The sequence below is a fragment of the Bombus vosnesenskii genome, unplaced genomic scaffold (assembly GCF_011952255.1).
Source record: "Bombus vosnesenskii isolate JDL3184/JDL3185 unplaced genomic scaffold, Bvos_JDL3184-5_v1.1 scf7180000013297, whole genome shotgun sequence".
In the NCBI taxonomy this organism is placed as follows: domain Eukaryota; kingdom Metazoa; phylum Arthropoda; class Insecta; order Hymenoptera; family Apidae; genus Bombus; species Bombus vosnesenskii.
In genome coordinates, this window is record NW_022882947.1 from 1,190,675 (window position 1) to 1,205,101 (window position 14,427).

Genomic DNA, 14,427 nt, shown 5'->3' on the forward strand with positions numbered 1-14,427 from the left:
TCACTCTCCTAACTCAAATCGTCACGAACAAATCCGATGGTCCCGTGCGCTAGACACACCCATCCTTAGCTCTCCTCCGAGACAGCATCGTCTCCCAAGAGTACTGATTTTACATCCTTCGAACGGTCAACATCCTTCCACCGGGTATACACACCCGTAGATCAGTCACTCACTCATCTCGTACATACGCACCAGCGTAAGTATCCTCGTTATAAGTTGTGGAATAAACGGTGAAATATAACTTGCTACTGTGTCATATTCATACCATCACCTCTGTTATCTTAACCGAAACAGAGGAACGATTACTTCGCGGCGTCGATTCACCGAATCGTAGCGAGAATTTACGCCTCTCGCTGACGCGTTTTCCTCGCGACCGCGTCTCTCCGCGAACGGTCGTAACACCTGTAGTATGTACATAAATCAGGAAACAATGTTATATAAACGCATAGATTTGAATATTTATTAACAAACTTTGAGAAAAAAGTTGAATATTAATGGAACGATATCGAGGCTCTGCAATTGAGTTCATGCCACTGATCTTATCTATAGAAAATTTTTGACGGGAAAGTGTGCGTATCGAATTAACACATCTTGAGAGTTGATAAGAAGAAGCGAGTCATTCAATAAAGGGAATTGATGATTCGTTGTGGTAGGACATTGGACTGAATTTCATAGAACAAGAAGTTCATTTTTACTACAATCATTAACAATTTTGTTATCGGCGTTATTTACGTCAACCTAATCTTCGCTTAAATAATATGTAATAAGTAAATATAATTCTCTTAAATAATGATAATAACGATAGCAGCTATGAGTCAGTTTTCCACCTTCTCGTATTTTATATTTTTGATTCTCAACTTTTTAATAAATTGCCACGGATGCACAATTATCGGTATGTTTCAGATGTTGATTTCTTCAACACGCTCAAAGATCATCGAAATAGCTGAGATGGATGAGATATCGATATTTATCAAATAATTTGCAAGATCAATTATTGATTTACATGTTTCAAATTTGTAGGAATTCTCTAAAATAGGCAAAACACTTATTTTGTTTATTGAAGGCACTTGCAAATCTTTCGCATTACAATTTTCATTTACATTAATAACGATATAAGTTATTTAATCCTAATCCTACTTTATAATTAAGTGCGAAACAATGGATAATTAAGTGGAAAAAATATAGATATATAAATAGATGTTTAAATTTACAATAAAGAAATGAAAATTTATACGTTACTCGAATAAACAGATTATTAGAACGATGATTGTAATCTAAATAACAAGAGTACCCATATTTATTATTTTTGACTAGAAACGACCATTTACATGTCCGTAATACGAACTAGATTTTTGCGAAATTTACATAAATATATGTTGCTTGAGCAGATTTAAAAATTATCCAACAGAATTTTTCAGCACTCGCTTTGTATTTTCGTTATCTTCAGGTATATTCCTCCTTTTGGTGCTGTCACAAATGCACCTGGCTCAAATTCGTAGGGAATTATCGTCTTATCGCAGACTTCTACCTTGTAGTTACGAAGAATCGTAATTAGTCCAACTTTGGTTACATAATTTGCGAAACGTGCACCTAGAGATAATACAGTACGAAAAATTGATTAATAGTTGTGAATATTTGTAATTCATTGAGGAGTGAATTTAACAAGTTACAGATGGAAGTAGAAAGGAACGATAGATTCTTAATATTAAATATTTTTCATTTTCTTTTCCTAATCAATTCTAAACTTTCTAAATCATGCAAAAATAAAAATGGTCATGTAATTTACATACCAATGCAATTCCTTGGACCATCGCCAAATGGTAAATAATGCATGGGGTGTCGGGCAGCCACGGCGTCTTCGTTGAACTTTTCGGGATCAAATGAATCAGGGTTCGGATAAATATCCGGGTCACGATGAATCGCAAACACTGGTATCCATACCAGTGTTCCCTGTGGTATCGTAACTTTAGTATTGTTGAAGGTGTAGCTCGATTTCGTTCTCCGCGGTATGAATGCTCCTGGCGGATACATTCTCAACGTTTCTGTAAAAAAAGGATAAATCATTAGAATTCGTACGTTTGTTAAAAACTGTCGAAAGTATGTCAAAGCTGTCGATCGAATTAAAAATATAGTTTAAGTCGAAAGAATTACAGATTAGATTAGAAATGTATGGTATTAATAGCAACGATATAATTAATAAAATCAAAAGTAATATTCGATTAATAGACGAAAACGCGTCATATTTGTATGCGTTTGTGTTGTGTACCCAAATTATGGTCATCTAATAATATCAATGTTGCTTGTATAAATATAAAAGTTCATTAGTGTTACGTCGCGTAACACTCTACCTAGCCCAGGCCACACACTGCGGGCAATATGGCAATCAGATGTCTTCGGATATTCGCAGCGTATCCTCCATAGTTTCAAGTACCTTCCATAAATCTAATAGATTTCCTAGAAAAGGTCCTTCAAACAAAACAAACATCTGGTTCGGAAGAATTTCTAAAGACTATTGTCTACCACGGCGAAAAAGGGAAAGTTAGTTTTTCTCACGTACGCTGCAACTTTCCTCCCACTAACCACTTTCTCTCGAGGGCGGTTAAGACCCTTCGTCTATCCAATTAACGACGAAGCCTACTCCCTCACTCTCCTAACTCAAATCGTCACGAACAAATCCGATGGTCCCGTGCGCTAGACACACCCATCCTTAGCTTTCCTCCGACACATCATCGTCTCCCAAGACAGTACTGATTTTACATCCTTCGAACGGTTAACATCCTTCCACCGGGTATACACACCCGTAGATCAGTCACTCACTCATCTCGTACATACGCACCAGTGTAACTATCCTCGTTATAAGTTGTGGAATAAACGGTGAAATATAACTTACTACTGTGTCATATTCATATCAACCACCTCTGTTATCCTAACCGAAACAGGGGAACGACTACTTCGCGGCGTCGATTCACCGAATCGTAGCGAGAATTTACGCCTCTCGCTGACGCGTTTTCCTCGCGACCGCGTCTCTCCGCGAACGGTCGTAACAATTAGACATATCAAGTTCATTAGATATATCGTATTAATTGGAAATAGATTCGATTAGATAAAGTGAGAATTAAAGGAGAATTAAAGATACCTTTGAATATTTTCTCTAAATATTGCATTCCTTTGATATCTTCGAATCTTAACCCTTCACTACTCTTGCAACAATGCTCTCTGATTTCCTCGCGAAGCTTGTCTTGTATGTCTTGATTCAAAGCTAATTCGTAAAGAGCGTTGCTCATAGTCGTAGAGGAAGTTTCAAAACCGGCTGCGAAGAATATGAATGCTTGCGCGGTGAGTAGCGAATCTGTCAGTTCTGGAAAGAATTGCGATCACGCGATCAATTTACATCGATTAACAAATTTTCATCCGTTTTAAATCTATTTGGCAAATGAATCATTGTTATAGAATTAAAGACGTGTGAGACGTACCGATGTTTTCAAACTTCTCCGGATGTTTCTTTACCTCCATCAGCATGTTTATGAAGTCTGGCCTAACGATGTTGTTCTCCTTCCTGTACTTTATAGTATCAGTCACAATTTTTGTAAAGAATGGTGCTAACTTTCGATCGGGTACTACATAACCGAGCAAATGGTACAACTTTGGCATGAATAATTTCATCTTCTGTCGTACGACGTTTTCCAGATTCACAGCGAATACTTCCCTGCCCATTTTACGGAATTCGCTGTCTTCGTTCGCCATTGCGCTCATTTCGATACCAAAGGCGCAAGTGCCAATTACGTCAGTGGTGAATTTTGCCATTACTTCGCAACATTCGATGGGCTCTCCTTTCTCCACACACTTGTCCAAATACTTCTCCAAGTGCTGCGAGCACTCGATTATAAGGTAAAACATTTCTCGCAACTTGCCGGATGTGAATATCGGCGTGAACATAGTTCTCAATGGTCGCCATCTCTCAGATTCCAAATTGAGGATACTTTGAGATAGCGGTTCCGTCTATGGATTAATTAATTTGAAAAATTAAGTTATACAGTATATCGAGCTAAAATTGGACCTGTTTATTGCACGAAGGATTACATTGATTTATTTCTGAAAATCGAACTTATAATTTCGCTTACCCTTTCATAAACATGGAATCCTCGATCCGCAAATTTGGGAAAGTCTCTGATTAAAATGTCCTTGATAAATTCTGCATCTTGCACAACAAGCAGAGGCGATCTTCTCATGTACAAACCAACCATTGGTTCGTTTTTATAGGTATTGTAAATTTCCTTGAGATAGTGAGGCATTGATTTCCTCGCGAACATAAGTTCATTGGTGTTACCAAGGAATGGTAGAGGTTGTGGTCCAACTACTCCGCGATTTTTCCAGAAATTAAAAGTCAATGTGGCATAGTAGTAGAGAGCAAGAAGCAATGCTGCCATGCCGCATAAAATCTCGAAATAGTTCGTCATTTTGCTCGATGATCTGAAATCAGTAGTTGCAAACTATTTTAACGATGTTACGTTGAAGATTTCTAACGATTATTATATTATTTTATATAGAATATGTATGGTACGGTGTATTAACTTTTGTAAAGTAGATAACTGTTATTAGACTTAATATAATAAGTAACATTTACTTGTATGAAAAATTATTTTTTCTTTTTCGTAGTCAAGTAGATAAATAGCTCTTTAAGATAAGCGCGAAGTGAAGAGTATTTACGTTTGAGAAAATGAGATCAGACAGATAGTAGAATAAGTAAAACATCGACAGGCGCGAAAAATGTTTGAATAATTGAGGTATTACCCATATCATATCGGGCAAATTAAATCATTTTAACTCTTTAGTTTATAGAGAATAAAAGAAAATGTTTTAAGCAAATGATGCTAAATTTGACGATAACAATTTACAAATAACAAAAAATTACTACGAGTCATGAATTTTGAAAATAATGTAATAAATATTTCTGCGTGAGATCGAGTAATGTACATAGTAATTAAAATGCAGTAAAATTATTCTAAAAATAGGCAGATAGATATCACATTATTCTAAAAATATCTTGTGCTGTTACAGCCGTCTAGAAAGAAAACTTGACAAGTTAGGGTGATAAGTACTTTTATAGTTAGAGTACTTAGTTTTTAGGAGATAATGTTTGTGTGATAATAATGGTAATCGTTTGAAGTACTGCGTGTAGAATTTAGATTGCGATAAAGACTTATGATTAAACTTGATGAATATCGATTTTATGACGATGATGGTATCGATGAACCTTTACTTACTTTACCGTCGTGGATGTAGCTAATATTTATCGGTACAAATGTGGGCACTACAAGAGGCTATGAGTAATGGCGAGAGGATGGTCGAGATGATGGTGACAACGAATTCAGGTTCGATAACGAATCCACGGTCCACGGGAGGATAAGTATCAACGTAATACTCGATTCGGGTAACTTCTCGATAACTCAATCAGCAATTCGTTCAACGATTAACTAACAAACTAACTTTTAATGCAAAAGAAACTGTCCTTATATACTCCTGTCCCCACTTCTCGTGTCAATCTTTGTTTTTAAGGAGAGCCATATAATCATTTCATACCTCTGTCAGGTACACGTCCCTTCCGTGACGCGTTGTCACTTCGAGCCCGAACCCATCGTCATAAAGTCAGATTGGAACATTAAAACTATTCCTTATTGTTATTACTTAAATGCAGTTATAGCAAAGTCTGGACGGGAACCCCCGCTGTTCTTCCATCTCCGACAAATATATATTTATTAGCAAATTTTTTGGCAAACGAAAGCGAAACAGAAGCAAGTTGATAAATGAATTCCTCGTTGATATGTTAGTCGTTATATGTCGTTAATTTAAGTTTTATATTATATCTCTTACATTTTATATTCTTAGAGTTTCTTATTTTATATTTCTATTTGAATTTGTATGTTATTGATGTTTAAGAGGAATACAAGAGAGAGTGAGTAAGTTTTAAGCCTAAATGTTAAATATGAGAGATGTTAAGCTTGATGATTCGAAAAGTAAGCCATAAATGTAAACCAAAGAGAAATGTAACTGGAAATTTAACAAATTACTTGAGAATGAGGGAAATCTTATGTTGTTTGCCAGACATATCGCATAATAAATTTACAACTAAGCAGAAATATAAGTCAACTTACGATAAATACACGGTCTTGCTATTTGTGTTATTCGGTAGTAAAGGAGAAAGTTACGAAGGTGCTTCTTGAACACGTTTTTACATGTAACTGGCTTCTACAGTAGAAAGTCTCGTAGTCTTAAACCTACACCGTCCTTGCAGTTATCGTTCATGGTGACTTGGAGCTGTCCGCCGTAATTTGTTTCCCTCCCGGTAGTTTCTGGAAATGATCGCGGCTAACGGTACGTTAGCACGCTAAATCTCTTATTGTTGCTTATATCCTCATTACTGTGATATGTATTAAGGAAAACGTATTTTTTTGTCGATTGTGTTCATATGTGATTACGTTGCAATTATAAGAAACGTAAAAGTCAGATCTGTGTATTTTACGACACTTGGAAATATGAATTATATTATATAATTAAAAAAATTCTACTTTTTCGTGTAGAATGTTTATGAATAATATTTCGAATATTTATATTATGAATAATATTTCGAATATTTATATTACGAATAATATTTCGAATATTTATATCATGAATAATATGAATATTTTATCTGTATAAGGCGGAGAGAGAGAGAGGGAAATTCGTTACTTATGAGATAGCTTCGAAAATTCCTTTTTTTGAAATCTGTCAGATTCGAACCTCTTCACTGATTCTAATTATGATGATATGGTAAATTATAGTCAGTTATACCTTATACTGTTGGAAGGCACGTAAGTGTGCAGAGATGGAAAAAGATCCTGTGGAAGGAACAAGGGCTCGATTGGTTGTTTTTAACAGACTCGACGCAATTGTAGAGTTAAGCACATGTATCGGTGGAAACATCATCGTGTAACTATGAGCGATAAAGAGCATTATCATTCTTGTCCCTGTGCCATATCGCGATGCATGCAAAACGTGATAGGTTTAAGGATTACTATACTACGGATATATGTATCGCCTATTTATTGTTCAAAAATATAAATAAGTGAAATAAATAAAATGTAACAAAATATAAATATAAATATAAAATATAAATATAAAGTATAAATTAATATATAATGTATTATAAACTGCTTTGTTAGAAAAAACACTGGATACCGATTTTAATTAGACTAATTAATTAATTTTAATTAGATTAATTTAAAAAGCCATCGTAATTTTGAATTACGTTTATATTTTTGTTATCTTCAAACAGATCCCTCCTTTTGGAGCTAGCAGAAATGCATTTGGGTCAAATTGATAAGGGATCATAGTTTTCTCGCAAACGTCCACTTTATACTTGCGAAGAATTGTGATTATACCCACTTTGGTTTGATAAACAGCAAAACGTGCACCTAAAAGAAAAGTTTTATGTGCGTGTTTGAAATTTGTACAAAGTCGACATTCTTTTCTCTTAATAATTCTGGTAGTCATCGAGTAAATATCATCGATCTAACGTACCAATACAATTTCTTGGTCCAGTGCCGAATGGTAAATAATGCATCGGATGTCGAGCATCAATGGCATCTCGAGTGAAATTTTCGGGATTAAAAACATCAGGATTCGGATAAATTTCGGGATCACGATGAATTGCGTATACGGGAATCCAAATCATCACACCCTTCGGTATACTGATTTGTGAATCTCGGAAGATATATTCAGAATTTGATTTTCTTGGTATCAGAGTTCCTGGTGGATACATCCTTAATGTTTCTATAGGAATAAATTGAAAAAAATGCCACTTTATTCATTTTTCATTTTTCTTCTCAAAGCAAAGTTATACGCATACCTTTAAATACTTTGTCCAAGTATTCCATATCTTTAATATGGTCGTAATTTAACTCCCCGTTGTGTTTCTTATAGTGTTCGTTGATTTCTTCGCGTAACTTCTCTTGAATTTTGGGATTCAGCGCGAGTTCGTAAAGTGCATTGCTCATTGTCGTCGAGCCAGTTTCAAAACCAGCAGCAAAGAAAACGTAAGCTTGTGCGGTTATGAAAGAGTCTGTTAATTCTGTAAAATACGATTTAACATTGTTTCGTAATTTTACCTATCTAACAAATATCCAATGGATGTATTTTAGCAAATTTTTTGTATACTACGCTATTAAACGTACCAAGATCGTGTAACTTTTTTGAGTCTTCCTTAAGTTGCATTAGCGTATGTATAAAGTCAGGTCTATACACGTTGTTCTCTTTTCTGCATTTCATAGTATCTGTGACGACCTTGGTTAGAAACGGAGCAAGTCTTCTGTCCGGCACAATGTAACCCAACAAATCGTACAGTTTCGGCATCATCAGTTTGAATTTCATTCGTATTATCGCCTCCAAAGATGGTTCAAAAATTTGTTTACCGATTTTACGAAATTCGCTCTCTTCGTCTGACAGTGCACCCATGTTGATCCCAAAGGCACATGATCCTATCACGTCCGTTGTAAATTTTGCTGTTATCTCACGAAAATCGACAGGTTCTCCCTGCGCAACCATTTTATCCAGATATTCTTCGAAATAGTTTGCGCATTCGATGATCAGATCGAACATATTTTTCAATTTGCCAGATGTGTACACAGTGAGCTTCGATCTCAATAGACGCCATCGTTTTGCTTCCAAGTTGAACAGATGCTGCGATAATGGTTCGACCTAAAAACAGTTTATAACGCAATTTGAAAATTTTGACTATTCGACTAGCTATAATCTTATGTAACAATATAAAGTATAATGATGATAATATATGATAATATATTACAATGGATAGTGATTTGTAAATAAATATAAATATAGATAAATATTGTATAAAGATTAAAAGGTAATTGTGTATATTACTTTGCTCGCCGTAATGACTCGAAACGTATCCAAAAGTTCTAAAAACAAGTTGCATAAGTTATACGTATGTATACGTACTCTTTCATGGACATTAAATCCGCGATCAGCGAATTTCGAAAAGTCTCTGATGAGAACATCCTTGATTAACTCCGGATCTTTTAAAACTAGTACGGGCGTCGATCTCATGTATAACCCAATCATTCTACCTGTATAGGTTTCGTAAAGGTTTTTAATATATTGTGGCAAAGCTATTCCTGAAAACATGATGTCTATAAAGTTTCCAAAGAAGAATACTGGTTTTGGTCCCGAGATGTTGCGCTTCCTCCAGAAATTAAATACTAATATATAATAATAATAAACTAGAAGTACTGCAACGACAGCGCATATTATTATCAAATAATATACCATGGTTCTCTGTTTCAGTTACTGATTCAGACGAAAAGAATGATTTTCTGAAAAAAGAAACGTGCAATGTTAATTTGGTACAGTCGATATTCTCCTTTCGCTCAACACTTTCCAAACTGGAGTCGATTCGATTATGAATATCATAGAAACTTGCCTCAATAAAAATTGGAAAAATAGAATTATACAATTTTTATTTATCTATTTTGTTAGAATTTAATCTTGGGATTAAGATTAATAATCTGTGGAAAACACAATGTTTGTGTTTGAAATAATATAATGTGATATTTATTAAACAATTGTTCCACGAATTATAAATGTGCGTTCTGGAATGTAGACAGTTGGCTAGTTATTCACAGAATAGCTGGCTTAGTGACCCATGGCCCTTGAAAAGGTTTAGAGAGTAATGAGTGTGACCTGTGTCGGTGTCTGTGTGGCGTTACATGTGGCACAGAACCTTCTAGTAGCTTCTCGACGTGCCCATCTAGAATGTTCCATTCATATCCTCACGTTTCTTCCGGCGTTTTTTGAAAAAGCATGAACGTGCTAACTGCCGTGGTGCATCTCACGAACGCACGCTAGTGGGGATGGCGCTGGGCAACGAACGGAAGAGTCCGTACGATCAATCACCTTATCTGCATGCAATTGATATCGTTGTATTCCAACATATTTATTTACTTATTTGTTCACTTAAGCACTGAATAATTCTACTTTCTATGCATCCACTTTATAAGTATGTTGATATTCATAGATACATGAATTTATATTTATTAATTCAAATACTTTGATCTCTTTTGTACTCCTCCTTTATTGATGTGATTCCGCTTAACTTTGTAATGATTCTCTCGCGACGACTGAATTTGTACTTCAGCGAAACCTTAATTACGGCATCTTATATATGCCCTAGATGACGCAAAAAACTTGTCTTCGTAAAATTCATTAAGCATCATGCGTCAATTTCCTCGAAATATTATCATATTTATTAATATTATTATCATTATTGGCGCATTAAGTTACGAACGTTCGGAACGCGGGATCGAATCCCGGCGACCGAAGTCCGATTTTTCTTCCACGATCCTAAAGTAGGAAGTAAATATTAGCAGTATCCCCAGCAGCGATATCTACACAGTCACCAGCCACAATCATCACGGACGCACATATTCATCTCATGTGTATATGCGTATACTAAAACTTGTAAACGCACAAAAATATTTACAGCATATTTATATTTAGGCATAGTCCGTATGTGGTGGATATTTTTAAGGAGGGGATGTATCACGTAAAATTTCCGTGATGCCCTATTTTATCGAAGAGGAACTTTGGGGAATTCCAGGGGAATTCCCGAGTGAAGTGCACGAAGATATGCTATCGCAGAACAATAATATTTTGACGGAAACCGAATATCATGTTGCATATGGACCGTTTATGCGTGTGCGATTATTTATGGGAAAATGAAAATATATGAGTTAACACTCCATTATATTTGCATGGCAGAGAACGAAAATTGTCATGTCACAACTACAAAATTTACTCTACAACACAAGCATAAAAAAATTTGTTATTCGGCGTTAATACGATTAAAATTAGTCATTTTAAAGGACGTCTCGCTTTGAAATTATGTTTCTAGTTTCGTTAACTTCAAATATATGCCCCCCTTCGGCGTCAGTAGAAACGACGTCTTAGTAAACTCGTATGGAATCATGGTTTTGTCACAAACGTCCACTTTATAATTACGAAGAATCGTGATTAGACCCACTTTGGTTTGATAAATAGCGAAACGTGCACCTAAGAGTAAAAACGAAGCAAGTTAATAAATTGGTAATTTAAACAGAAACGAGCAACTTCAACAGAAACGCTCGTATAATTGAACGTACCAATGCAATTTCTTGGTCCATCGCCAAATGGTAAATAGGTCATCGGATGACGAGCCTCAATGGCGTCTTCGTTGAAGTTCTCTGGATTGAACACGTCAGGATTTGGATAAATGTCAGCATCATGATGCAACGAGTATGTCGGAATCCATATCATTAAACCCTTCGGTATACTGACTTTTGTGTTCTTGAAAGTATAGGCGGAAGTAGATCTTCTTGGCAATAGAGATCCTGGTGGATACTTCCTTAATGTCTCTGTGAAGATAAATTAAGAAAGATCTTTTATTATATTTCTTTGTAAAGCTTTAACCTTCTATTCGAAGTAAAGCTACGCATACCTTTAAACACTTTCTCCAAGTATTCCATGTCTTTAACATTTTCGTATTGCAACTCTCCGTTATGTTTCGCAAGGTGTTCCCTGATCTCTTGACGTAATTTGTCTTGAATTTCTTGATTTAGGGCGAGTTCGTAAAGAGCGTTGCTCATTGCCGACGACGAAGTTTCAAAGCCGGCAGCAAAGAAAACGAAAGCTTGCGCAGTTAATAAGCTGTCCGTTAATTCTGCAAAATACCGTTCACTTGTGTTAGTTAAATTGTTATATTGTACTAAGAAGTGAGTCGTGTTATTTTCTTTCTTATTATTCGCCGACACGATACAATGTGATTGTATTTTCTTAGCATAAATTGCGATGCGACGTTAAAATTAAGTTGTTACTATAAACTTACTAATGTCGCCCAATTTCTCTGGATGTTCTTTCAATTCCATAAGCATATGTATAAAGTCAGGCCTGTATATGTTATGCTCTTTCCTGTACTTCATAGTGTCTGTCACGAGCTTGGTAAAGAACGGAGCATGTCTTTTGTCGGGTACGATGTAACCCAACAAATCGTACAGTTTCGGCATGTACAGTCTGAGTTTTAACCGTATTACGTTCTCGAAGTTCAAGGCGAAGATTTGTCTGCCGATTTCACGAAACTCACTGTCTTCGTCCGATAACGAGCTCATCTCGATTCCAAAGGCGCAGGAACCAATCACGTCGGTCGTGAATTTCGCTGTAACCTCGCGAAAATCTATGGGCTCTTCCTTCGCGGTCAGTTTATCCAAGTATTTTTCGAAATGGTCTGCACATTCGAGGATGAGACCAAACATGTCTTTCAGTTTGCCGGATGTGAACATTGGAGTGAGCTTCGATCTTAACGGACGCCATCTTTTTGGTTCCAAATTGAAGAGATGCATAGACAATGGTTCTGTCTGTGAACAGTTCGCGATATTAGTTTAAAAGCCGACAAAATATTTTCTTTTAAGCAAACAGGACAAATACAACGTTATCGCTGAAGAATAGTAGATTAGAAATTTCTTCGTTGGAAGATCTATTTTTATGTCTCTGTTTACGATAAAAATATTTGTTTACTTCGTGATAGCACCATTAATAAATCATAAGTACGAATAAGAAATATGGATATGGAACACGGAGTGGCTATTAATACTTTATCGCTCATTTTTTCACTTACAAATGTCACTTACAACATACCCTTTCATGAACAGCAAATCCTCGATCGGCGAATTTCGAGAAATCTCTAATCATGACATCTTTTATCAGTTCCGGATCTTTTAGAATAAGAACCGGTGATCTTCTCATGTACAACCCAACCATCGGCTCGTTTTTGTATACTTTATAAAGATTCTGCTGGTAAGCCACCATTGATATTCTTGCAAGCATCAGGTCTATGGTGTTTCCAAATAAGAATACAGGCTTTGGTCCTTGAACTCCACGACTCTTCCAAAAATCGAAGGTTGACGTGGAATAATAATAGAAAGCCAGAAGTAATGCGGCTAACCCGCACAAAATTTCAAAGCCACTCATTATAATTTCTCTTCTGAAAAAGAATTTATAATGTTGTGCTATAAAAATTCTGCAGGACATTTCTTTTCGCCGTAGAATAAAAGAAGAGGGGTTAAATTATATCGTTAAAGCGGTGTTGGTAGATACACGCGAACACGGTGATATTTTTGATGATCTTTATTCTGAATAAACGCGGGTACAAATCTGCTTAGCCTCTCCGCGAGTTTAGGGGCATGTCCTTGTTGAGCAACGTACGTCGAATTATGAATGAAATATATTGTCTTATTTGCGTTGTTAATATAACGCATACATAATATATGAACAGTATCTGACTTGTTTGTTAATGCTAATTGCAGCGTTATTGAATATATTCGATGATTACATAGAAAACTTTGAAACTATAAATTCTTATATACATCTGTTATCATTACATGCATATTGTATGAAAGTGTTCTATTTTTGTATTTTAAAACATTGTTGTTTTAAAAAGTATTTAAATGCGACGTGAATCGAGCAATATTCATATCAACCAGATTATCAGACGCGTAAAGCTATCTGCTGCATTACTCTACTTTGGCGATATCGATATAATCGATATAATATTCGTTGCGCGTAAAAAATGAGAAATATATGCATATCAACGCTATTCGTGTTATTATTAACGAGCTGTGCTATTCAAAATTAGTAAAATTACGTATATGTACTTATGTAGTAGATTTCTGTTGTTAGATTAGTGTTATCTGTGTATAATTACGTTGAAATCGTTATCAGTGTTGTGTTGCATAATTTTCGACGTTTTATGTTTGCAAAACGAGTAGCATGGCATCGAATATTAAAACTAACATTCACAACTTGAATGAAACTGTTTGAAGTATTATCCTGAAATATGTATATACATACACAATATAAGGCAATAGAATTACAAGTAGGTTTATTCAGATAAAAGCAGGTTTATAACGTAGTTAAAAGCGTTATATAAGGTTCGATATAGTACTTACGAATCAACTGATATCGCTTTTCATTATTTTCCAGACGCACATAAGTACGTATGTATATAGATATCTTATTAGTGCTAGACGATATATTCCTGAGTCGCGAAAAATGATGTTGTCCCTAACATGATGTAGAATAGACTAATGTTAATCTACTGGCGCTTTCGATCTTTAAACGCATACTCTGACGATTATCGGAGACATACTCATGATGACTTGCAGATAACGAAAATGTTACGTCCGATGATTTTATACAAATCAGGCCCCACGTTGCAGGCAAGATGACAACCAGATGTCACACACCTTTACTGTGTACCCTCAATAGGCTTAAGGATCCAGCATAAATCTTGGCATTTTCATAGTTAAGGTCCTTTAGACTAAACAAATATCTTTTAGTTCGAGT

The 14,427-nt window shown here is 35.5% G+C and overlaps 2 protein-coding genes across 2 annotated transcripts; both read right to left on the bottom strand.

The window, feature by feature from the left end:
* Positions 1-1,045: 1,045 nt before the first annotated feature.
* LOC117233521 lies at positions 1,046-9,491 on the bottom strand. The gene is made up of 10 exons (XM_033493889.1): positions 8,995-9,491; positions 8,211-8,733; positions 7,886-8,107; positions 7,558-7,809; positions 7,291-7,451; positions 4,122-4,490; positions 3,474-3,999; positions 3,137-3,358; positions 1,791-2,042; positions 1,046-1,590 (listed from the first exon to the last, which is right to left on the bottom strand). Exons 1-10 carry the CDS (start codon positions 9,322-9,324, stop codon positions 1,415-1,417), a joined length of 3,033 nt encoding a protein of 1,010 aa, XP_033349780.1. The 5' UTR covers positions 9,325-9,491; the 3' UTR covers positions 1,046-1,414.
* A 1,339-nt stretch (positions 9,492-10,830) lies between these two features.
* Positions 10,831-14,224, bottom strand: LOC117233512 (probable cytochrome P450 6a14). The gene is made up of 6 exons (XM_033493869.1): positions 14,095-14,224; positions 12,721-13,066; positions 11,915-12,440; positions 11,528-11,749; positions 11,193-11,444; positions 10,831-11,103 (listed from the first exon to the last, which is right to left on the bottom strand). Exons 2-6 carry the CDS (start codon positions 13,051-13,053, stop codon positions 10,934-10,936), a joined length of 1,503 nt encoding a protein of 500 aa, XP_033349760.1. The 5' UTR covers positions 13,054-13,066; positions 14,095-14,224; the 3' UTR covers positions 10,831-10,933.
* Positions 14,225-14,427: the final 203 nt, after the last annotated feature.

Excerpts from the sequence above, each read along its gene's own strand:
- LOC117233512 (XM_033493869.1), bottom strand. The coding sequence starts at position 13,053 with ATGAGTGGCTTTGAAATTTTGTGCGGGTTAGCCGCATTACTTCTGGCT. Across the intron at positions 11,750-11,914 it reads AGAGAAATTGGGCGACATTA|AATTAACGGACAGCTTATTA; the intron begins GTAAGTTTATAG and ends GGTATTTTGCAG. Across the intron at positions 11,445-11,527 it reads CTTGGAGAAAGTGTTTAAAG|AGACATTAAGGAAGTATCCA; the intron begins GTATGCGTAGCT and ends TTATCTTCACAG.
- LOC117233521 (XM_033493889.1), bottom strand. The coding sequence starts at position 9,324 with ATGGTATATTATTTGATAATAATATGCGCTGTCGTTGCAGTACTTCTA. Across the intron at positions 8,108-8,210 it reads AAAAAAGTTACACGATCTTG|AATTAACAGACTCTTTCATA; the intron begins GTACGTTTAATA and ends CGTATTTTACAG. Across the intron at positions 2,043-3,136 it reads TTTAGAGAAAATATTCAAAG|AAACGTTGAGAATGTATCCG; the intron begins GTATCTTTAATT and ends CTTTTTTTACAG.